This window comes from Microplitis demolitor, chromosome 1, assembly GCF_026212275.2.
Source record: "Microplitis demolitor isolate Queensland-Clemson2020A chromosome 1, iyMicDemo2.1a, whole genome shotgun sequence".
NCBI classification, from domain to species: domain Eukaryota; kingdom Metazoa; phylum Arthropoda; class Insecta; order Hymenoptera; family Braconidae; genus Microplitis; species Microplitis demolitor.
This window is the reverse complement of record NC_068545.1, coordinates 22,586,048-22,612,400: the sequence shown is the minus strand read 5'-3', so window position 1 is coordinate 22,612,400 and position 26,353 is coordinate 22,586,048. Positions and strand designations below refer to the sequence as shown.

The following is a 26,353-nucleotide window of genomic DNA, read 5'->3' as shown; positions in this document are numbered from 1 at the left end:
GTGTGTGGGCTAATCTACGTGTTAATATCAAGAATGACCAGCGGCTAAAAGCTAGGCAAAGTGATACTCAGATACTCTTAAACTCCAGTACGGGGAGTATTGGGTCTTTGGTTGGGCTTGAAAAAACCCCACCCGAAACCCCCAGTCCTCCAAAGCTCTTAAGGATCGCCAATGGAAGGGGCCACTCAGTTGGTCTCCACTCCAGCAATCTCCAGTAGTAGGGCAGCAACTAAAGTCCAATATACGGTACGATATATACGAGCGAAAGGGAAAATGCCACAGTCTCTTGGCACACTCGTACTTTTTTTTTATTTTAACTTTTTCTCCTATCCACTCGCTTACTTACTTGCTTACACTCTCTCTCTCTCTTTTTGTTTTTGTCTTTGTCTCTGTCTTTTCCCTCGCCTGTTGCTCCTGCCCCAGCCCCGGTTTTTTGACATGGCCATTCGATCGAGTTCCATTTGTCTTCGACACTACACCATAGACTGTCGTACTTACTGTTGTTCTACGTACTCTTGTACTCCGAACCGGCTAAAATGATCTAAGACAAGTGTCTCATCATTTTTTTATTTTGTCCTCATCAAAGGATTTCACAAGTCATTCACACAATTTAAATAAACAAAAAAAATTTAATTAACTTTTTTTTTTTTTTTAAATTAAACAATTCAATGTGATTAAAAAAAATTTTTACTTAATATTTTATTTTTATTAGTGCTGTGTATTTATTTATTACTTTAAGTCAAAATCCGCGAGCTGTGATATGTTGAAGTTGGATTAAATTTATTCGGTAAAAGGTAATAAATTTGTAAATTTAAATTACAGTTTTTTTTTAAAAGTGTTATGAAAAATTATTATTATTATTTTATCAGTAATTTACATGTTGATTAGAAGAAACGCCAGTGGGCATTTCAAGTTATTGTCCATAAATAATAAATTCTTATGATTACTTTCAAGCTACACAGGCTGCAGGAAATTTTTCAGTTAAAAGTATAAATAAAAATAATTTAAAATCCTGATTTAAATAATTCAAAAGTCCCACGTTGATAGTTGGCAAGACCGAGCACAGGCTTGTGGAATATTAAACGAATAAATGGGATTAACTGACCGCATGTTCGTTCATTGGTCTCACTAGTCCACTTTCACGACTATATGACTTATTCCACCAGATGTACTTTTTAATAACTTACGTAAAGAATTCATTTTTTAAAATTCTTATTTCATTTTCATTTTTATTATATCAACACATGACAATACTAAATTTAAATGACTATTTTTAATTATTGCAATTGTGTATTTATAAAATAATTTGAATAGTGTGAAAGTATATTTTCACTTGTAGCTATCAGTCCTTTATGCTTAATTAATTTTATTATTAAAAATTTAATTTAAATATTTAAACAAAAGCTAAACAAATATTTAATTTAAATAAAATAATAATAATAATTATTGAAAATTAAAAAAAATGTATCAGATTGATGTTGAATGAAGTGAATCATTGAATTAAAATCTATTACTGTAATCTCTAACGGTTTCTGGTGTATTCTATTATCCGCACATCTTAATCCTTTCTCTTGAACAATCTATACTTCAAAACAAGTCACGAATATCTTGTTATTAATAAATTTAATCTCAAGTCCAAGGTCTTTCAATTTAAAAAAAAATATTTAAGAAATATTTATATTCAATAATATATTTATTTATGAGTGTAATTAACAAAAAAAAATAATTACAACTCGTTAATAATTATTTTGGCCTCATTTATTTCGAAAGTGACATTTGTTTGATGTTTATAATTTTATAGAATGGCGAGGAGGTCTTCGTGGTTTGCGGTAGCCCTCGTGTTGGCTCTGCTATTTGTCACGAGTCACTGCTTGCGTGGACCTGCCACTCGTGTAAGTACTTATATTTACTTAAATCTTATGTTAAAATTTAATAACATTTAATTAAACGATATTTTAAATTAATTCCGTAGGCGCATTGCAAAACCCGGTAATTAAATTTAAATTTATCTTAAAACATTTCAATAGCACATACTTTTTTTATAACTCGTAATTATATTTTTGTTGTTAAAATTGTCGTTATTATTGTTTTTTATTACTTAATAGTAAAAAACATTGAATACCGGAAACTAATATATTTTTAGAAATTGCATAATATAAGATGCGTGCGTCTAATTAAAGGAACGGAAGCAATATAAGTATGCTTGGATAAGCAGACAGATGATTATTATTTGAGAAAAATAATTTTAAATTATTATAAATATATTTTTATTATTTATATATATTTGTAAATACAGTATGTGTGTTATTGTCAAGTAGTCGCTTTCTCTTGACAGATAGATATCCTATCTGTACATCATCATCATCATAATCACCAATCACCATGCAATTTATTGAACCATATATATATATATATATATATATGTATGGGTGCATTCTATGTGCCATCTTTGAACTGTCATTTTCCGGTTGATTATCGAGCTATCAACTATTTGATTTAAATTGTCAAAAGTCAATAGCTTTCTCTATTTCATTTTTTATTCATATGAATTATTTTTTTTTATCTTATTACTGTTTACATTTACACATTATTATTTTTTAAAGTTCTTTCAATTTATCTCTCTAACATCTTGACCGCGATTTCTGTATGGTGTAATAAAATTTCCCTGCAATTTTTATCTGTGTCGTAAATTTTTTTGTTCTGAATTAATATAAATAAAATATTTTATTATATTTATTTGAATAATTTAAAATATAAATACGGAAAAAATTTTTGATAAAATATCGGTTTAATAGATTAATGATAAATCATTTAATGAAATATAAAGCTGCGAATATTGCAGAAATCATAACACGTGACAATATATATTATTGTATAATCAGGACACAACCTTTCGGCACGTGCACGCTATAATACCTCTTATTTACTTATACTCGTGTAATAAGGAACGGGAAATAATAGATTATAAACGCGAATGAATAGATTCATTAGTTTATTAATAAAGTATTTTAGTATCTTTTACTTAGTAAAAATAAATAAATAAATAATAAAAATATATAGTAATAAATAAAAATAAAAAAATGACTTTCATAAAGCGTGAAAATGTTTCACTCACATAAATGACGTATTACTGTTGAAGGAATTGTCTATTTGAGTTTATTAATCTGTGTGGAAAGTTAAGTAGACTATGCCGTATGCTACATACTACCGATTCGAGCAATCCAGCGTGCCGCTTGTTATACATTACACACAAACGAGAACATTACAGAGCAGGTTTTCCGCGAGTTTATCGTATCACTTTTGTGTTAACCGTATATCCTGATACAGGATTACATTTCTTACATTTCATTTAAAATATCCATCATATATTATATTATTAAATATTTACCATCTCTTGTACATCTCACAACTCATATAATATAATTATTAATATATGCAATACTTTTTTTCAAAAAAATAACTTCCTTATTTATAAATTTCTTCTTCATTATCTTGCGTAATTATAATTGATTATTTCTTACGTTCCGTTTTTGATTTATTATTATTATTATTATTATTATTATTATTATTATTATTATTATTTTTTTTTTTTTTTAACTTTATCATCTATAGAGACAGATGTATATATATATATATATATATATATATATATATATATATATATATATATATATATATATATATATATTATATTGAAATACTTAAACATAAAATTGCGAGCATGACATGATGACCATTTACTCAATTTTAGTATTTTTATTAATACTATTAAGTGCATTGCAATGTGCAACAATTCAAATATCTACAATCAAAATGTTATGTTGTATTATAATTTATAACAATAAAAAAAAAATTTGCATAATAAAAAATAAATCCTCTCTCTTTTACAACTCATGTTGTGGTAAACTAAACGATGAAGGATCGAAGTAATGTATTATAGAGTTCAGATACTTGCTGTCCTCGTAAATACTACTGTCTAACCAGTGCAAGGACGATATATTTATAATAAATATATATATCTATATATTTTTTTTAATTTAATTTAAATCTTTGAATTTATTAGAAAATTATTAACTTTTTTTTTAATTCACAGTCATAGTAATCTAATTACAAAGTAACAAGAATAATAAATCAGAAGTAATTAAATGTTATTAAAGAAAACTGTACTTTCATAACATTGAAAAAATTTTTTAAAACTTCATACATATTTATAAAAAGTTGTAAAAAAATTTACTTCAGATCACGTTTGATTTTTTTTTATTTTCATTAATTTATTAATTATTTAATTAAATGGTTTATCTTCCGTGAGAAATTAAGTTGTATAATAACGCGCTCGTTTGATCTCTGAAATTCATTAATTGCAATTATTATTACAAGTACATTTAATTAAAGTGCTAAATCTTATTTTTATTTGTAATTTACATTAAATGCGATAATGATAAAAAATTAAAACGGAGGCACAACTTTCAAATAGTTTATATTGCACATCACCGATGCGTAAACATTGACATGAGTAAAAAAATCGACAAGTAGAGAATAAAAAAGTACAAAGTACTTTTCATCATTTAATAAAGAACAAGACTGATAATAATTGATGGTTATTGCAGTTTTTGCACTAGATGCCACTGTTATTTGCGAAATCTCTTTTGTCCTACTCTTCTATAATTTCTCAATATATTTTTACACATACATTCATATGTATATGTATTAAATATTTTATATATGTTATGATAAACATATGGATTAACTTATGTAGATATTAATCAGTAAGACGCAATTATTTCGCAGGCACTTTGTCTGTAAAGACGCGTAGCAAGTGCAGTATGCTCTGACGTATGCTCACCTGTGCTCACTTGAGTATAGCAAACAAGCATAGCTAATATATGAGGATAATGCTTGCATATTATTTTTTTAACGGGTTAAGTGCGCCGAGAGCATGTTAAATAAACCCAACAGTAATATACTTACATGTATGCCAATTCCTCTTTTGATGAATAAATTCAACGTCACGTGATTATTTTAACCGGTTATTTTGTTCGTGTTTTTTTTTTTTTATTTTTTTAGTTACTTGCGTTTTCGCATTTCTATTACTTATTAATCGCGAAAACTGTTATTATAGATAATAGTAGTAGACTTGATACACATAATTGACTCGGTATTAATATAAATGATAAGTGTTAATTTAATTATTATATTCGATTGTCAATTACGACAATAATTTAAGCTACGGAAGTTTAGCCGAGCATCGGATAACTTCCGTTAATAATTATCGATCAAGGGTGGCGGAATGGAAAATTGATGGACTGGTTTAAAAGTGAAACGGGCATAGATTTCACTTGATAAAAAATGAAAAAAAATTTGCATTAACTGAGAAAACAAATAATAATTATCATAATCATTAAAAAAATATATATAGAATATATGACATAAATATCCGAGATTTAATAATTATTATGATCATTTTTTTATTGAAAAAAGTGTTTTGTAATTAAAATAAAAAACTTATGAAATTATTTTGATTAGAAAGTAAAGATAAATTTTAGTATATAAATTATTAAATTAACATGAGATACCTCATGTAAATTAATTTATGTAGAGTTGATATGAGAGTGAACAGTGAGTGATGAAGGTGATTCTTTAGAAATCGAAAGGATCAATATGAGGACGGTCGATGATCTCGAGTCCAAAGAACATTATTATTTTTTTATGGATTTGTTTTTTTTCATAACACTGATGGACAGTTGGAGATCGAGTTGTGAAACTCAAGCGACATTAATTCTGTTAAGAAATGTTATCATGAAATTAACTTTTTTTTTTATATATGTTTACATTAAAATTTTTTTTTCGCAGTATAATTAACTTACGTACTAAACAAAATGAGATTGTATAACATTTTTATTAAGTATATTTGCGTGTATAAATTACGGTATGGTATATCACCCATCGTCATGTGTGTTTATACGTGAAAGGACCTTTTCTCTTATTTTAGCATGGCCACGCCTTCGTTATTGGGGCCTCGAACAACTTTTCAAGTCACACTTACTCTTTAGTGTTCTTTTATATTTTGCAATTTACTGTTTCTTTAAATATTTTATTAAAAGACTGTTAATAACACATATTAAATACCGTATTTAACTGAAAAATATATATATTAACAGTTAACTGATAAGTCAATTTGTAATAAAAAGAAAAAAAAAGTTGTATAATAAATTGACACAAATATAAAATTTTTTGTACATTTTAAGTATACATAAAAAAAAAAAATGATTTTTTGGCACGAAAAATTTTTGCCTGACCTAAGAAATTTTTTGCGTTATAAATTGAAAATTTTTTTAGAGCGAGAAAAAAATTTTTGCGCCATTTTTCCTGGATTCGAAATTTACTCCGAAGGGAAGTTTATCTTAATACTAAAATTTCAAATCATATTGAATGCGGATTTAAATAAATTCAAAATCACTCCGATGAAAAAACAAACTCCCTATTTACCCCGTATGCAGAGTGATTTTTTAAAAAAAATTCCCCAACTCCTAGTGATGGAGTGAATCCGGATTGAAATAAGATCCGTAATCACTCCCGATTTTTTAGAGTGTAATAATTATTTATTATATATATTTTTCACACGCTTTGTTTAAAATAATTTACTCTATACATCACACGCTCCTTGAGTATTGATATGCATCTAATTAAATCTATCACGAAGCTCTCAAACAAGGGGTAATTAGAATCTTCATTTGATCCTTGGAAAACTATACAAGTTGTTCGTGATAATTACATGACTCGTCTTAGTATTCTATTGCAATTTATAAGTATTTAATGATCACGAAACATATTACGAAATATTTAAAATTAATTTTATTATTTAAACAAAAGAAAAAAATAATATCTCTCATGAGTTCATGGCTGATGATTTTTTTAGCAAAAGATAATTTTCATATTTATTTTTATTGATTACTATCTTTAATTACAAAGAATTTAAAACACAATTTACTGGTTAAATCCGTTTCAGATAAAATAAAAATATTATGATAGAAGAATTTTATCGAAAATCGAGAATTAATATCGTGTGAAATAAAACAGTAGATCAACAATTGAAGAAAAATGTTACAAAAGATTCCATTACTCACTTATTTAAAAAATTAAATAGCTGTTGTCAATTTATCGGTTACTTTGTTTGGTTTAGTTATTAAGAAATTACAGGTTAGTGTAGCAAGACTGGAGTTAACTTCCTTCTCATCGTTTTTCTTCTTCTTCCTCGTGTTGTTTTTCGTTGTTATATTGGTCAGAAAGTTAATTAATGCTTCAATAATTTTTGTCGTGCACGATTGCGTCTCAAGAAACATAAATTTTTTTTTACGATTCGTATATAATTAATGGGAACAATATTTCTTCTGTTACGAATTTGCATAGATCATAGGGTCTTGAAGCCTTTGACACTAAGAAGATAGTTTGATTAGATAGTTCAATCATCGTCCCAATGACAGGTTTCATTGTTTCAATTCAGTAAAATATGTTTCTGGGACATAATTTTTCCAGACATCAAGCCAACCCATTATTAATTTTAAAAAATAATTTAATATTAGCATAAACTCGTTATCCCATTACTGTAATTGTCAATATAAGACTGATTTATTCAGAATAAATAAATTTAATATACTTTTTAAAATAATTTTTTAGGATGAAATTCGAGATACGACTGTACGAAGCCGTGGAGTTTCTCGATTCAGTACCAAGGCCGCAAAAGGACTCGAGACCACCCCCGAGCCTTTCACCAGTACATCTAGGTCAACACGTCGGGGTACCAAAATAACAAATCGTGCAAACACGTCTATTTATCAACGATCGAATGATCCGAAGATTGAAACAACTGAAAAAAATACTCCAATTTCTAAAACAGTTACGCAATATTTAGGGAGACGTCAGACTCCGAGAAGTGAAGTTAATCGCGACGATTTAACTAGAGCTGCTAGTGAGGATCGACGATATTTGCCAGAGCCTACTGCTAATAGAAATATTAATAACAATAGGAATAATAATAATAATAAGAATAGAGATGAAGAAATAAATCTTAAAGCTCCTGATGTTTCTCGTACAAACAGTAGAAGTCAACGAAATTTTCCGTCTCGAAATTCGCGAACTGAATTTCAGAGACGAAGTGATTCCGTTGATCCAGTTGATTTAGTTGATGACGTTACTGAAAAGTCTAGATTCAGAAGCGGAAGAAAAATCCAGACGACGCCTACGGCAAATTTTAAAGAGTCTAGTAGATTTTCTTCAAGAGTTTCTTTACGAACTGCTGAAAGTTCGTCAACGTCATCTGAACGACCAGATAGAGTAATTAAAAGTGACGTAAGACGTAGCACTGAAAGAAATTCAAGAAGACATGATAGTGATTTATCAAATTCGAATCAAGTTAATGTCGGAGTTTCTTTTTCCACTGATGGCTCAACTGCTCCGAGTGTTCCTTCGAGAAGTAGAAAAGCTCTAGGAAGATCACGAAATGTCGCGACCGATAAAAGTGATAGTTCTTTAACTTCTGCACGTGGTAGTAAAAGAATTTCTTCGAAGACAGTCGACAGAATTGACGGTAATTCACTTGATGAATCTGAGGAATCGAATACGAAGCGTAACCCAGAAGAAACTAAATCTCGAAAGTCTTTTAAAAGTTCAGAATCGACTTCCGCACATGTTACGTCAAGCAGACGAAGTCGCGGGCGAAGTTTAGAGCCGAGAAGTGAAACGTCTGAAAAGTTTAAAATCGAAGCTCGATCTCGAGATATTGCGTCAGATAAAAATAAATTAGATCGACGCGGAAGGGTACCCGATAAAATAAAACTTGTGAAATCAAATAATCTCGGTACTGGGTCACCGAGATCTCGTTCTAGATCACAAACTAAACAATCTGTTTTATCAACAACAGAATCTTCCACAGAGTTTGCTACTTCAACAACATTACTCGAAGAAGGTACTTAAAGTTTCATTATTTCTGACCAAATTATTTCATTTTATTTAATTTAATTACTGTGTTACAGCAACAACTTTATTTCCTTCGACATTGCAACCGTCAACAGAATTTCCGAGTAATCGTCGGGCATCAAAGTTAGCAATAAAAACTTTGCCAAAGGAAGATTTTTTCAACCGCGGTCTGGGTTTTCGCGGCAGAAAATTTGTCGCACCCTCACCACCAACTTTACCTACGACTTCAACGAGCCTAGCTAGTCCCAGTTCAACGCCTACAGCTCGCGTAACACCTGCATGGACTTTTAACCGACGTCCATATTTAAAAAATAATAAAACAGAACCATCAGCCACAACCACCAACCCAACAACACCATCAGCTACGACTATCAGCAACGAAATTTCATCTGATCCTCCATCAACGACAATAAATCCACGGCACCGAGGGAACAAAGTTTTTAATAAAGCTTCAGTTATTCTAAAAGTCAACCGAGAGATTGAAGAGAGCGATAATTATCCCCCGGAATTCAAGGCTAAACTTGCGCAATTGGTAATCTTTACATGCTAAGCACTTGATTTCGTGTCTAGTCTTTAATGTTATGAGTAATAATTGATAGATATTTATCTGTAATCGAGTTAAAAGAATTGGACGTATTGACAAGCTGCTATTATTTTAATGTCTTTAAAAGTTTTATAAACATAAATATGTATTTGCTAAATTACGCTACTGACATTACGATATTTTATAATATATTTGCTCTTTATGAAATCCCAGATGACTTTAAATCAATTGTAAATTAATAGTATACTCATTTATGTTTCAGAAAAATAATAGCGTGAAAGAATCTGGGTCCGAGTCTTCTTCAAGGGTCATCAAGGTAACGCAAACTTTCTCTTGAACTTTATCACTCCAATTATATACCTCCTTCATTGCATGTAATTAATTGCATTCGTCAGCATGAATGTTTAATCATTATAAAATTAATTCATTTTAAATTTAACTGGAGTCTTTTAATCCCAAATGCATTACGTTTAATGCTTCGGTGTGGCAATAATATATTTTAAATAAAAGAAAAGGAAATGGAAAAGAAAATGAAAAAAGAAAACCAATAGAATAGTAGAGTGAAGCTTTTAAAGGGTTTGATAATAGAAAATATAACAGTATGATTAATTTTAAAATCATCCTTGATACGTTCATCGATAGGATCTGACTATCTCTCGTCAAACGCGCTCGATCAAGCCCACAGACCCACTGGGCAAACATACTGATGTCAATGAGTCTTCGGCAGGTTCTATTTCCTCGGCGATCCTGGAAAATTACGAGGCAAATGAAGTAAGATGTTCTTACTCAAGAGTGATGATTTATTTTTTGTTTTGTAGATTATATAGACAGATTTTTTGTGAGCTTTATTGTAGGCATCAATTATCATCAATTGAAGATGGGCAATTACTGTTTTTTTTGCTTGGGTACATCCAGCTGTTTTTTTTTGCCTACAAGCGTGTCTACAGAATAGATAATTTTTTTTTGTTCTACAAGAAAAGACTTCGTTGGTATTTTGAAAATTCAGTCAAAAATATTTGAATTTTTATAAATTTTGGTCAGATTAATTAAAAATTTAATAAATTAGAATTAGTTAATTGAGGTCTTTTCTTGATACTGAGAGAAACAGGTGGCGATAAAAGCTTCAAGGTGACATAAAAACAAAAGGATAATAAAAAATTGGTTAATGAAGGGAATTTGTTTTGTGTAATTGTACAACTTTGTTGTAGTATGAATTCAATTTATGTTATTTCCTTTTATTATTATTTATTACCCACAAAAACCCTGAAAGTGAGAACGAACAAGTGTGTGTGTGAAATTCGGCCAAGAGCAAAAACTGTCTGAACCTTGCGGTATATCCGGAGTCGCCCCAGTCTCGTATCTGTTTTTTTTTGTTTTGTTATGATTATCATTATTATTTACTTTATTATGTTTATATTTCTCTCTTTCTATTGCTGATGGAGAAAGTAACGAAGTAGATTGTAGTTAATGGAGGTGGACAACGAGGTGAACGCGATTCGGTCTGATCGCGAGAGCTCTCGCTCTCGATCTCAGAGAAAAATATTGCGTAATTAAATTATTTCACTTAAATATTTTATTATTTTTTTCTACTCGCGATTTTAAAATGTCGTTGCTCATTTATAATTTTTAAAACTATTTATTAATTACACAATCCTTTAAAATTTATATATTTTTTTTTTCTCAACTTTTAAACCAATTAAGTTGATGGCTAAAATAGTTATTACTTGTGGTTTACTAAATAAAAATATTAATAATTAAAAAATAAAATAAAAAATAGATTAAAACTATTTACAGTTGGTATCGTCATTCATCACAATGTGGTCTGTCTTCGCGCAGCCGTTTTTATCGTGGATGTCTTCATATTTTCGTGGTGAGCCCTTTCGTGACCTCGTCTACCCTAATTAAATTTCTCTCTGCAACAAATTTATTGAGCAACAAATTTTTTTTTTTTTAGCTAAAAAAGACAATAAACTAAAATACTATTATTTTTTTTTTTTTATTAATTATAAACATTAATTATTAGTTTTTAATTTATCAAATAAAATTACTCTGCAATTATTATTTTGCAATCATTAATCCCGAGTGCTTTAGAGTGAATGATTTTATTAAAAAAAAATAAATAATAAAAAAAAAAAAACGAGGACAATGGTCGCTTGCTTGTTTTTAATTGCAGCTGTGTTAAAAATACAATAAAAAAAAAAAAACAGTTTTTATAACACTGTGATAAATGCATGTAGCGCAAAAACCGGCAACGGATTTAAATTTATTTTAGCTTGCGGGTTATAATGCAAGAAAAAATAAATATTTTAATTAAAAAATGCACGTGATAAATGCTTGGACTTTTTTCTTTCTCTTAAGTGGCCTATTTAGTGTTGACTTTTATTAAGTGGCCTATTGAGTTGACTTTAGAGACGAACTCAAGAATTTTCAGGGTCCAAAGAATCTAGAGGCAGGGAACCCGAGTTTCGTTGTGAGGTCAAGGGAAAAATTGGCAAATGCACGGCGACAAGTCAACCCGGAGTCAGAATCTCTGGAGAATTCATCAACATCAGCAGCTTCAGTTGACGTCAGCGATTCAAAAAAACAGCGCGCTCCTAAAAGATACAGTAACTCAAGATTAACAGCATCATCAACAACATCAACGACTCCAGAATCAATTGTTACTGTAACAGCTACTAAAGTTGACGGAAGTTTTTCACGTACCAGCAAAAGCGTTGAACGAGGAAACACTAGAGTCGGAGAAACTACTCGAGTTCGACAGTATCGTAAAGAAGTAACGCCTACAACTAAACCAGTTATTTACAATAAAGTAGAGAGAGTAACTGAAAATATAAAAGCATTTATTAAATCAACTTCTACTGTACGTAATAACGATTCAATAGCAACGACAGAGAAACCATCGACTACAACCAAACGATCACGAGCATGGAATGCTGTTCACATTGATAAGAATTGGCAGGAACCAACAACAAAATTAACAAGTGCTGATAAAATAACCACAGAAAATCCTATTAGTTCTTCATCGAAACCAACTCAAAAACCTAGACACTGGAATGCCGCTTATATTGATAAAAATTGGCAAGAACCAACTTCTAAGTCAACTAATGCAGAAAAAACCACACAAAGTTCTATTAGTTCTTCATTGAAAGCAACCAAAAGACCCAGGCACTGGAATGCCGCTCACGTTGACAAAAATTGGCAAGAACCGTCCAGGAAACTTGACAATAATACCGAAATCACAGCCGGAATTTCGTCAAATAAATTTGAAAAGAAAGCTAACAAATACTCGGTGGGTTCTAGTACTGAAAAATTTCAGCAGACAACGGAAAAGTCTTTGAAAGTCGAAGATAAATTACGGAGACGTGATTTTCGATCGAGAACAGCAACATACCGTCGTCATCTTGTGTCACCTGTGTCAATAAATTCGCAAGAGATAACTAGAGATATCAAGACGTCTGAAGAATGGAAAGCTGAAGTTAATAAACGCGAGAAAATTCAAATAGTTAAACCTGAGCCGGCAGAAAAGAAAGAGTTCGCGAGTGTTGCCATAACACCGCGATACCACGCGTCGATTAAAACTGAAAACACGACACAGCGGTCGGTAAAACAAGAACCCGCGCTGAGTTTAAAACTTTCAAATACAACCGAGAGTAAAATTGATTCTGAAGGATCACTTAACTCGACTGGTATATCCTCGATAAGTCGAGGCAGCAGCGGTAATTCTGATTCTAATATATTTAATCCGACAAAGAGCACTTATTTGATCAGCTCTAATATTAGTTTGTTAGAGCAGCTTAGAAGTACTGTTGCACCGTTGTTGAGTGTTTTGGGAGCTAAAACTCCAGAGTTTGCTGCTGCTTACAGCAATGTTAACAACGCGGTAAGATATATTGCTATCATTCGAATACTGTAAAAAATTTTAGTGTAAAAATTGCTCCCGAGAACTTTATACGGCCGGGTAGTGTGAAATAGCGGTGTAAAAAATCCTCGGTGTAAATTATCCACACGTGTAATTTTGACACGGTGTAATTTACTTCTTTTACACCATTCCGTGTTACTCATCGTTATAATTTTGATTAGTGAGCAACAAATGAGCATTGAAAATTTTTAACTACTCAATCAATAATTACACTGTGAAAATAACAGTGTTAAAAATGGACTCAATTTAACACCACGTGATTTTTACACCGAGTAATTTACACTACACCAAGTCGAAAAATTTTTTACAGTAAATGATCTGTTGTAACAAAGAAAAATTTTTTTTTTAATTGTTAAATATAATTTTCAGAGTTTATCAGTTCCCAGAGTGACACCAAGTGGTTCTCCTCCGAGATTTAGCGCGAAATATCGTGGAGTTGAATTCTTTGTTCGGAAACCTAGTGGTACTAATTCAACGGGAGTTACTTCAACTACTCCACTTTCAGATAATCAGGTATGATTTATTTATTACGATTATTGACAATTATTTAAACAAACAATAGAACATGCATGTTTTGTATACTTCAGATAATTATTGAGTTAATTATTGAAAAAATATCAAAAATATATTTTTATTTTTCTTGATAATTTTATTAAAACTAAAAGTTATCGTCACGATTTAGTAAAGTGTTATTGCACCATTGTAATAATAAATGTGCGATAGATATTGTCAAGCGAAAGCAGCAACAAGCACAGCTCTCTTTTTACTGTCACTGTAAAATATTGCAAAATAGAAGAGTAGTGTTCAGTTTGTTCAAGTTACGATCGTCGTGGTGCGATATTTTATGTTTCAAACTATAGCTCGTAGCTTTGAAACAGTTCTCGGAAATAAATTTTTTACAATACCTATACATCTTTGACAAAAAAAAAATTACAATTTAAACATCATACACTTTAATCATATTTTTTTTTACATTCTGACAGTATATATCAACTCCATCTTTCACAATGGCTTAGTATTTTTATTAGGGCTGTGTAAATCGGATTTGAATCGAATCGAATGTAACCATTTGATTTAAAATCCGAATTTCCGAATTAATCGAAACTTTTCGAATAATTCGTCAGTTTTAGGAACATCCGAAAGTTTTTGAATTGTTTGTGACTTTTTAAATTACTCGATTCAAATCGAGAAAAATCTGGTCAGCTTTCAAATACAAAATTTTTATTTAATGGAGAGCTTGGTTTTTAAAGTAACCAAAAATGATTTTTGCGTAGATTCGTGTCTGATCCCTACTTATCTTCGACAAAAAATTAAATTAATGGACAAAACTATTACAATTTCAAGTCATTGAAAAAAAAATTTTGAATATTCGAAAGCTTTGGAACTATTCAAGTTTGAATTATTCGATTCATAGTTCAATTCGATCTGATACAAATAATTCGTAAGTTCGAACTATTCGCCGCCCCTAATATTTCTATTTGATTCGTCACTCAGATAATTTTCATAATTTATTTTTTTATTACTTGAAAATTATCAAAAAGGTCTTTTTGTACATAACAGTTATCTGCAGAGAAAGTAAATCGATTTGCGACGTTACTTTATTTAACATTACTACACAGTCACTTTCTTATTGCCCTCATAATACAAACAGAGCGCTTGTATAAATAAATCTAAATATAAGTACATAAAACATAAAAACAAATAAATAAATTTAAATAAAAAAATAGTTGTATAATAAAAAAATTTAATAATACAAACTACATAACACACCCGCTTGCTGAGAGCTGGGACCGTGAGATCTGGAGCAGTGTAGGTGGATGAAATATATCGACGATAAAGAAGTCAAGTCAAGCGTGATAGTAGCTGCTCTCAGAACTTTAAATTGCTAGACAACTACAATAACGATCTTATGCTCAAACGTTGTTTAAACATGAGCAGGTGTAATGTGTAAATCTTGCTAAATTTTTAACAGACATTTTATTCACCAATTATTATTAAATTATTAATTATTAATCATTAATCACTAATTATTAATCATTAATCATTAATCATGAATACACAAATTATAAATAGAAGTTAGTTTAAATTTTTGCGTAAAGTAGTGTAAAGTTTGTACTTAAATGTAAATTAAACATTCCACTTAAAGCACTTTAGCAAAAAAAAAAAATGTACAGCACCCTGGCACCGCGTTTTTGTTTACAGGCCAAGAAGCCATCGATACCGGTCTCGATTTCGAGCCCGGGCGAGCCCAAAGTACTAACTTATTACCAAGCCCTGGAGACAGTCAACATAAATAATGAAATAGAGCAGCATCTAGGTGGAGTTGGCAAGGTAGATGCCAACGCGATCGTCATTGATAGATACTCTAACGATTCGAATAACGCTTATAACTTTACTACTGAAACAATAGTGACGACCGTAGAGCCAGTAGTTACTATTATTAAGGATGATAATAATAACAATGATAGTGATAATGATAACGATAATTTAACAGTGGTAATGGATTCCCCATCTTTAGATACAACAGTTCAGCCAGAAATAACCACGAGTACTTATACAACTACCAGTAGTTCTACCATTAGCACACAGGCCATGGATATCAGCACGAGTCCTCCTGAGACCACTGAGATAAACCCAAGCCCTTTTGACCCTCAGTTTGTTAATAATTCTAGCACTGAAGGAATTCCTGACTCTTTTAATACTACACCGATACTCGTAACTTCAACAAACGATAATTTAATTACCACTGAAATGAGTACTGAAGTTAGTATGACTTCCGAAGCAGATGTAATTACGAGTATCCAAGAAATTATTTCAACATCTGATGAAACTTCAACGGTATCTACTAGCACGCAAGCGGCTATGGAAATTATCATGGCGAGTTTGGAAAATAAAACTTCAGTTACAGAAAGCACTACAGCTTTAGTTACAGAAAGTACTGCAGTTACAGCTACATCAGATATAATATCAACAACTTTTTCAACAACCGATGTGTCAATTTCTACTACAGAATCTGCGGAAGTCACTTCAACAACTGAAATAATTACTGATGCTTTAGATACTACTAAAGTGTTACCTGATTCACTGGAAGTTAGATCGCAGTTGGGCGAAGCACTCAGTACCGAGAGTGCGGTAACAATGAATCAAACTTCGATGGCAACCACCGAAACTTCTAGTTCCAGTGAATCGTTTGAAATTGACCAAACAACGTCTCCAGTTGAAACTACATTATCCTCAAATGATTTCAATGAAACATCCGAAGCAACGGTGACTGATGCTCCTGATTCAATAAACGACGAATTATTGTCGTTAATGATGAAACGACTGATGGAAATTTTCTCATTAGACGAAAAAACAACACTTTTGAAAGACATATCTCAGACAAGTAATGACACTGACCCGCGAATGTTAGGCGGGTTTATAGACAATAGAAATTTAACAGACATTGATAATGATGTAGGAGTTACCAAAAATTTGCTAGAAGGCTCGACCACAATGTTAGATAATTTAATTGAAAATAGTTCACCCACTGTACAAAGCCCCGAGTTATTAAATGAAATTTTTTCTTCGGTAGAACCACAAACTACTCAATCGAGTACTCAAACAGATTCTGTAAATAATAAAATTACGACAATGTCAAATTTAGAAATAGTAACATCAAACCCTCAGCAAGAAATTAATGAAGTAGATATGACACTAACTAGCACGACATACTCATCAACTGACGTTACTACTAATAATGATATTAATAATAATAATAATAACAACAATAACAATAACAATTTAATGACTAATCTTAACTCAGAAATAACTACAACAGTAGCTTACTCAGAATTAGCTGACGATACTAATGTAACGACTAACTTAAATTACGAAATAATAACTACAACATTAGAGCCAGAAGTAATAGAACCAACTCCTAACATAGAAACATTAGATATTGTATCAACTAGTCCAGGGGATAGTGAAGTAACGACTAATCCATCAACAACCATCACAACCCGTGCCCCTGAAACCACTACCGTCGGCACGGAGGATCCTAATTCTGTTACGACTTTACAGGACGAAATCACATCAACTGCCCAAACGACGGCAAGTTTTCAACAATCTACTACGACTCAACTCCCTCCATCAACACCTAGTTCTCCTTCATCAGAATCAATAACAACATCCATTCCTTCTACAACAAATCTTCCCTCATCCACAGACTCTACTCTTTCAATTCCTACTACAACTGATTCTCCATCAACTGAAGAATCTACAACTATTCCTACCACCACCCAATCATTGACATCACCATCATCATCATCATCATTACCATCATCATCAACTATGCAGACTACAACAACAGCTTTACCTGAGACAATGACGACAGCATCATCATCAGAAATCCAGAGCACGGATGCCAATTCATCAGAATCGTTGTCAGTAACAACTCCGTTATCAACAACAACAACAACAACAACAACATCAACAACACTACCAACAACTGCATACGCCGGTCGTTTTGGAGGTTCTAGAATGACTCCAGCACCTCGTTGGAGTTCAAGTTCATCGACAAAAACTCCTCTGCGAGACTACCACGTCTACGGAATTTATCCGAACAAAACGATCGTCCGAAAACGGCCGGAGGATAATTTAATAGACGCCCGAAACATCGACAGCCCGTACGTCATCTTTGGGATATATCCAGACGGCAAGCTGGTGCGCAAGTTCCCGAATGGAACGGTAATACCGGACCCGCCGAGCAACCCGGTAGAAGTTGTCTTTTCGCTTAGCACAAGCACAACCACTAACAGGCCCACGCCCCAGACCCAGGTTCTACTTGAAAATAATATAAATAACAACCAGGCTAATATCGTTAATCAGCAAATGAATAATAACAATGGTAACGCCACCGCGACCTCTAATAATCGCCCGGCAAACATGACTCTACTCACCAATATTAGTGGAGACCAGATGAATGATGGTTACCGTAGCCAGATTAATCTCGGACTATCCGATAATTCTATCAATCCCACTGGAGCTGATGAAGACCCTAATCAGTTTGCCGACCCTACTTTGATACCCAGCATCAGTAACTTCAATACCCAGCCCACCACTACGACAATGGTACCTCTATCGTTTTTTTTAATATTACCGGCATCTCATTATTTATTTACTACTTTATTACTTTTTTTTTTAAATTCATTAATTACTTATTTTATTTCATGGCAATGCATTTTAACGCTTTCCTTTCATTTATTTATTACTTTTAAATATTTATTCACTCGGTATTTTATTATTAAAATATCAAATTACTCTAACTTATTTGACTTTAGTTTACATAAATGAGCTTGCCTTAATTTTCAGGGACTTAATACTTTGAAATACGATATATTTCTCATATATTTTTATTTCATTCTTGTACATACATACATTAAAAAAAAAAATATGTATACATAAAATTTTTTTTGTATAATTGTAAATATTTTATGCACTCGAAGCGCACATGTTATAAATTTTCCACTTGAATGCACGTCAATAAGGCTTTTATTACTTTATAATTTATATATATTTTGGGATAAAATAAATAAATGGGCAGTTGTTAAAAAAAAAAATATGTTAATGAAATAATTGTGTGGTATAGATAACAGACGCGTCGTCGCGAACAGCTGGACCACCTTTGGGCTTGACACCCTCGAGCGTAAATTCGCAGGGTGGTCGTATTATTCAGGACATTGAGAGGGACAAGGCCAGCAGGACTAAAGAGGCCGGAGGTCAACGCAGTACCGTGTACATTGGACAGGTAAGTAGAGAGACAGAGATAGAGAAATAAAAGATAAAAGACAGTGGGTGATTTATGCTCGATGGGAATCTATTGGCATTGGTGAATCGACCACTGCGGTGGCGCTTTGCTGTTTCAGGAGAAGTTTATCAACTACTGGACCAACGATTCTCTCCCGTCAAATAATTCACGTATCGTGAGTGTTGAAATAAACTCTATTTCTGTATGTATCCCATCCCTTACTAATTTTGATATTGATGACTAATTTTTAAATAATATTGCATTTTTTTTAGAGCGCATCAAATGAAGGTCCAGGTACTAGTTTACTGCCATCACTGGATATTCTTACCAATAATAATATTCAAGGGCAAGGTATTGATCAGGCAAATTATCGGTGGAAAGATCCCTTGGATCAGATCTTTGGTATAACAACTAGACCATCCGTTCCATCTAACACTCCAGTAAGTACCTTAAGTACAGTATATTTATATATATATATATATATATATATATATATATATATATATATATATATATATATATATATATATATATATATATATATATATATATATATATATATATATATATTCTTATACACATTAGCGAATGAAGTTTGGTCCTAGAAAGGTCCAGGTCTCGATTATTCCAATGTAGTAGATATTATCAACGTCGCTCACATAATTATGTTACACAGGACGAGTCGAGATCGGCGATCACGGCGCGTCCCATAAATCCACTCTCGGAGGTCTTCACCCCCGTGTTGGACGCCAACCAGTTGGCTCGAGACACTTCGATCACGATCACTGATGCAACTACCAATACCATCACTAGCAGCACCACCAGCAGTAGTACTTCTACTTCTACTACTACAACAATACCAACAACTACTACTTCAACTACAACAACAACACCAACAACTACTACTTCTACTACTACTACAACACCAACAACTACTACTTCTACTACTACTACAACACCAACAACTACTACTTCAACTACTACTACTACTACTGCTGCTCCAACAACAACATCGTCGACAACACCGTCTACCACAACGACAACCACTACGTCGACAATACCCCCGACGTCTACTACAACCAGTAGACCAACGACCACCTCGACAACTACCACATTCGCACCAACTACTTCTTCACCGGCATCCTCATCATCACCACCGACGACCAACACAATCAGTGAATCAACACTGCCACCAGTGACGACAATAGACATCCCTCGTCAAACGGCATTCGGAACTACCTTTGATGATCTAGCTTTCCTTAACTCGCTGGTAATTATCTTCCTACACTCATATCATTCATTAAAAGCTAAATGCCAAATATCTCAATGACTAATAAAAAAAAAACATAATCTTTATTCCAGCTCCAGTCCCATGACAATTTAAATTCAATAGGATCTACTCCAAAGACGTTGACCGAGGTCGAGCGGCAGTTAGCAAACAAGGTAAGTTACTTAAACATACGAGGATTCTTGTTATCGAGATAATCAAATAGAAATAGAATTGGTCGCTGCACTCTCACTTTATCTAATCCAAGTGTATTTCTCAACTCCATAATCTATATCCCGTCATTTAGGGTTACCGTTGCTGTTGCTATTGCTTACTATTATTATTATTATTTAATCGGCTATTTACAGTCCAAGAGTACGCGGCTGTGTAAACTCAATAGCGAGAGCGTTCGAGCGAGAAGTTAAAAATAAAATAAAAAAATAATCGTCCGTATGAGTCAAATATAGTGAGTTGGTATAGTTTTTTATTATAGAGAACCAGGTGGTGGGCTGAGATCAATTGATAGTTTGTAACGCAAATGCTGTTTATATGTTTTACTTATATAGACGGGGGTCTTTCTGTCGTGGGTCACTACTCGGAGTCAATTCTTATTTCGAAACGCCAACGCAATCCATCTACATATATATATATATATATATATATATATATATATATATATATATGATTAAAAGCTATAAACTGGTGGTTAGATACAGCGGTAGCGGGTATACTATTATCGTCTTTAGCGGCTAGTCACGGTGAACGTACGGTTACGTCCTTGCCGTCGGCCTTCATCCGATGACGTCGAGACGTTGGGGCAACTCGGACATTCACTGATTTTATAATTTCTTATTATTATAACCTTTTTTTATTATTTATATTTTTACTTAATAAATAATCAGCTAATAGTCGTTTGTCATTATTGAACCAGAGAAAAATTATCAGCTAAGATATTGCCAATAGCTTTTAACTCTAAAGATTAATCTCGAATCAAACGATTAATCATATAGTTTAAAATATTGCGCTTGCGTAAACTATATATTTTTAATTAATTAATCAATCAATCAATTAATTAACTGACTGTTAATTAATTAATTAAATGCTAATCATTATTGGTATTTAAAAATAAAAATAATGTTTGAATAATGAAAATGTTTAGTGGAAAAATTTTCATTTAATTGTTGAGTCGTAAAACACATCAATGACTAAGTGTTTAAAATTCAATCGTTTATTTATTATTTTTTTTATTTAATTATTCTTGAACATTAGTTGTAATAAGAAATTTAAAAATAAATAAATAAATAAATAAGTAGATGTAATCATACAAAAGAATGTTGACGACAAGACAAGTAACGGGAGATAGAAATCAACAAGATCAATTACCAATCGCATCCCTCATGATCATGAGTAGTTTGTGGAATAAAAATATAAAAAATGACACGTTTGTTTTTCCGTGATTTGTTATTACACTTAATCATTCTTTTAAAGTGAATAAACGTAATGTACCGAGACGTAAATACTTACATACATATGTTTATATATGTATATTGACACGTACATGGACATAAGTTGTTAGAAAATTGCACGATCGTTGCGAGGTCACCTGCCAACTGATTCGACCTCTCGGTACTGTGGCAAATCGTGCCCCTGAGGCATCCTTAACTTGTTTTTCTCACTTATTATTTTTTCTTCCCTATATATTTTCGTGTCTATCGATCTATCGCGACGTGTGGTCGCGTGCGTGTACTCCACCAAAGAATTTACTCGTTTCCTTTTATTTTATTTTACTTATTTTATCTGGTTATTTTTTAAACGTCTTGGTCTTTCATGCGGCAATTATGTGAATCGTTCTGTGGCAGATTGCTACGATAATTAACGTTTTACGCGCCATTGGCACTGAACGAGGTAACAAGAATGACGTCAGTCTTCCTTCTCTTCTCCGTTTCCTTATATTACTTACTAATTCTTCAGCTCCTTTAATCCTTTGTGCTAACATCAGATTATTCAATTAAATTGAATTTAAAATTTAAATATAAATTATATAAATACTATGAATGGATTTATTAATTTATACTAATGATGATAAATACAAAATAAATAAATATTTTGGTATAGATTTTATCATTAGCGCTTAGTAAAGCAGCCGGACCAACACGTTCACCCAAAGCCATTCAACCATCAAATATTTCGCCGAATTCATTGGAGGCATTTCCTCGGGCAAGTTTCGGTCACTCGTCGTCGCCGCCGATAATAATCGATTTACTGCAGCCGACATCAAAAAAACCAGTAGCGAGAATCACGACTTCAGAACCATTCACTTGGAAACCGGTGACTGACGTCACTTCAACAACACCAACGAGCAAAACAACCAGTTCGAAACCTACCATATCAACTTCAACTACCAGTACCAGTACCAGTACCAGTACCAGTACAACAACTCCTCTAAGTACAACTACAAGTACCACCAGCACATCATCAACAACTGTAACACCTTCTACCCAAGTTACGTGGAAACCATTTCCAACGCATCCACCTACTTTAAAATCTGTAGAAAGTATTCCTGTTACTAAAAAACAAACTTATGTAAAAACAACTACGGGAAATTCAATAAATAGACCCAAGTCAACGACTCCAGCACCATTGGGACTGGGAGCTAGTTTACTGCAGGCGATATTTGGACGAAATATTTTTGCCCCAGCAACAACGCAACGACCTATAATCAGAAGGCCCCCGCAGACTACCAAGAAACCTATAGTGACAACAACCTCCAGACCCGTACAAATCACGGAATTAGTTATTCCAACACCGGCTATTCGGAATCAAGTTCAAGCGGCTTCTCAGCATGTAGATGATGTCAGATTTTTAAATTCTTTATTAAAAGACGGCAAAGTCAGTTCGTCGACTTTTTCACCAGAAGATGACGCTAAATTTTTACTCGAACTTTTGGATGATACTCAAAAAAATGGTAAACAATTAGGACTTGATATATTTTCTTTTTATTTCCAAAATATTTCTAGGAAATTAAGATGTTAAAATTTTTTGTATTGTATGATTCTGTTAAGCTAAAAAAGGCGTGAAGGGACCGAGTGTTCTTTCGCAAGATGATGAAACATTTCTTCGATCGATTCTCAGTGGTCAGGCTAAAGTCCGTACGCCTTCCTCAGTTTCCGGGAATTCAGGTTCCAATAATGCTGCGTTACTTGCTGAACTTTTGAAAGTCCAGGGTATTGAACCATCAACTCCCGTAAATCGCCTGCAAGAACAACTTCAGGTTGGTTTTGTAATTAAAAATAGTTAAATATTAACAGCATAATAAATTGGGATTTAAAAATATATTTAGGGTATTAAAGTAACTCCAATGCCAACAATACAATCTACGACTAGAGTTATCGCGACGACAAAAAAATCAGTAACCAGGCCAAGGCCTTCTGATTGGCAGCCGAGTTCCACTTACCCGCCGCCTCTATTTAGCAATTTTAATTTTGGATTTCCAAGGGGTGAAAGTGATTATGATGATAATAGTTCTGGTGGGGGAGGAGTTAGGAATCAAGTATTGAATGCTGCCATTGGAGCTACCAGAGTTTTTAGTCAATTTCTCGGTGCCGCAATAACGGTATGAAGATAATTTAAAAATTTTTTAAATTCTTTTTTTCTTTTTAAATTTTTTAAGAGGTAAGTGCACATACACGCATATTTAAATATACTAATACTTTTATCAGGGAGCTGCACATCAGTTGCAGTCTTTCGTGAGAAACAGTACTAAGTACGTCACAGGAGCCGTCGGCGGTTAGTCTGCATCCTGATCATGGAATCCGGCGCCAATTGTGAAATAAAAAAAGTTTTTTTTTTAAATAAAATAAATCAACAAATCAATTAGATATGATCTGACGATTACTTGTAACTACCGAGACTACTCTACCGAGGCGTGATCGTTTTAATTTTACATTTAAATAATATGACTATTTGTTTCTCGTTAGTTAATTTTTAACATTTAACCAGATGAAAAATTATTATTGTTTTTTAAGTTTAATATTTTTCGACGATTTGCAAACGTTTCTAGGGTAACATTTCATTTTTGAAAAAGTACTCGTGAAACATTTGCAACGTCTTAATAAATAAAATATTTTATATGATAAAAAAAAATTTTTTTGTACCTAAAATTCTAAAAAATTTTTATTTAATTTTAACAACCGTTAAATTAATAATAATAATTATTATTATTGTATTATTGTATAGTTTTTTTGTGTATATGTAATCTATGATATTGTAGTGTGTTGTGTTTTGTATAATAAAAAAGTTTGACATTTTAATACGTCTGACACCTCAATCAAATCCATTAAAATACCTCTCCTGTAAATTTTTTTTTGCAAAAAAATGTCTAAAATATTATTACTTTCTCATGATCATGACCATGATGCACTTCCATCATCTCGACAAACGTCATCGTCCAACCAAAGTGTGGGAGAACATATTTTTTGTTATACTAACATGGTAATAAGACACTAAGACACATTTTTCCACGGGTCTCTCCTTTTAAATTTTTTTTTCATGTGTCAAAAAAAAATTTTTTTTTCCCGTCACAATTTATTTTTATTTTCTTAACTAATGCTTTTTACTATGGTTATTAATCATCCATAATGATGTATTAAGTATTCATTAGAGCAACATCGACACTAGTGATGTCGTACTGTCAGTTGAGTTACAGCAACTGTCATAAGAATAAAGTATGTCCTTTAAATCTTACTATTGACAATACAACAACAACAACAACAATAATAATCATCCGGTGATCTTGTACTGTGAATATGTATGTAAAATACCCGACATAAATAATATATATTATAATTTAATTGAATTAAATTTAAAATAAATAATATCGATGTTGAAAAAATATTGAAGACAAAGAAAATATAAATGAAAGAATTTAAGTGATGGATAAAAAATGGTAAGGTCCAGTCCTTCGCGTTCCGTTGGCATGTCCAGATGTTTTAAGAGTTTAAAAGTAACATGAGTATATGTATTTGCTTATGTACCTGAGGATATAAGCAGAGAAGTATAAGAAATAAATAACAATAATAATGATAATGATAATAAAAATAGTTAAAACCGTGGCCCGAAAGGCGTTTAAAGTCAAAACAATAAATAACTAAATCGCTGACAATGGCGAATCGGTGAGATGCCATTGGCTTGGGGTAATTTAAATAAATTAACGCGGACCTTTAGTTCAACGGTAGAGACTACTGAGAGACAAAGGCTGATCAGCGGGTGGTTGGGATAAATAAAGAAAGAGGAATAAAGAGTAAAGTAAAAGGAAAAGGATGAAGAAGAATTATAAGGATGAGAGGTAAGGGTGGCGGATAGTCTTTAAGGATATTTAGAGAGAAGAGCTGCTGGAGTATCATCTTTGCCAAGAGGGTTAGAGGGAGGAACACCCACGCGTCCCTGATGCCACAGCAGCGTGCCATGTTTCGCGGTTATTTTTTCTTACGATAATTACGGCTAATGGCAGTTGCTGTGAATAAGCGCGAGCACTCGTGTATGTATCCATTGTACACTCTTTAGTATTAAGAGAAGAATAAAAGAGAGAGTGATATATTAACAAGAGAGATAAATATATGTATATATATATATAACAGCAGCAACACACACATACAACTTTTTACCGTCGATATTTAATTTATCGGTTGAATCCTTAAGCAGATACCATTATCTTGTGTTGGCAGCATTCGAGCTACAACGCTCTCCTGATCTCTCTCTTTCTCTCTTTCTCTCACTCTCTTTTTCTTTGTCGAAAGAGAGAAAGTGTATGTGTGTGAAGCTGCAGTGAGCTTGTATGAGGAAGAACCACGAGGACTTACTGAA

The 26,353-nt window shown here is 32.3% G+C and overlaps 1 protein-coding gene across 5 annotated transcripts; it reads left to right on the top strand.

Annotated features, from left to right (window-relative positions):
- Positions 1-692: 692 nt before the first annotated feature.
- On the top strand, positions 693-24,656 carry LOC103580132 (mucin-5AC). Of its 5 annotated transcripts, none has more exons than XM_053737240.1 (18): positions 693-794; positions 1,802-1,892; positions 7,675-8,962; positions 9,030-9,505; positions 9,780-9,833; positions 10,160-10,288; positions 11,949-13,397; positions 13,806-13,949; positions 17,499-18,548; positions 19,066-19,224; positions 19,343-19,426; positions 19,497-19,664; positions 19,901-20,494; positions 20,587-20,667; positions 22,607-23,456; positions 23,554-23,762; positions 23,832-24,104; positions 24,211-24,656. In XM_053737240.1, the coding sequence occupies exons 2-18, from the start codon at positions 1,803-1,805 to the stop codon at positions 24,280-24,282; spliced, it is 7,170 nt and encodes a 2,389-aa protein (XP_053593215.1). In that variant the 5' UTR covers positions 693-794; position 1,802; the 3' UTR covers positions 24,283-24,656. The 5 variants fall into 5 exon arrangements, with proteins under 5 accessions (XP_053593215.1, XP_053593212.1, XP_053593209.1 ...); XM_053737237.1 differs by having other exon boundaries at positions 15,639-18,164; XM_053737234.1 differs by having other exon boundaries at positions 15,639-18,548; positions 19,343-19,399.
- The last annotated feature ends 1,697 nt before the right edge of the window (positions 24,657-26,353 follow it).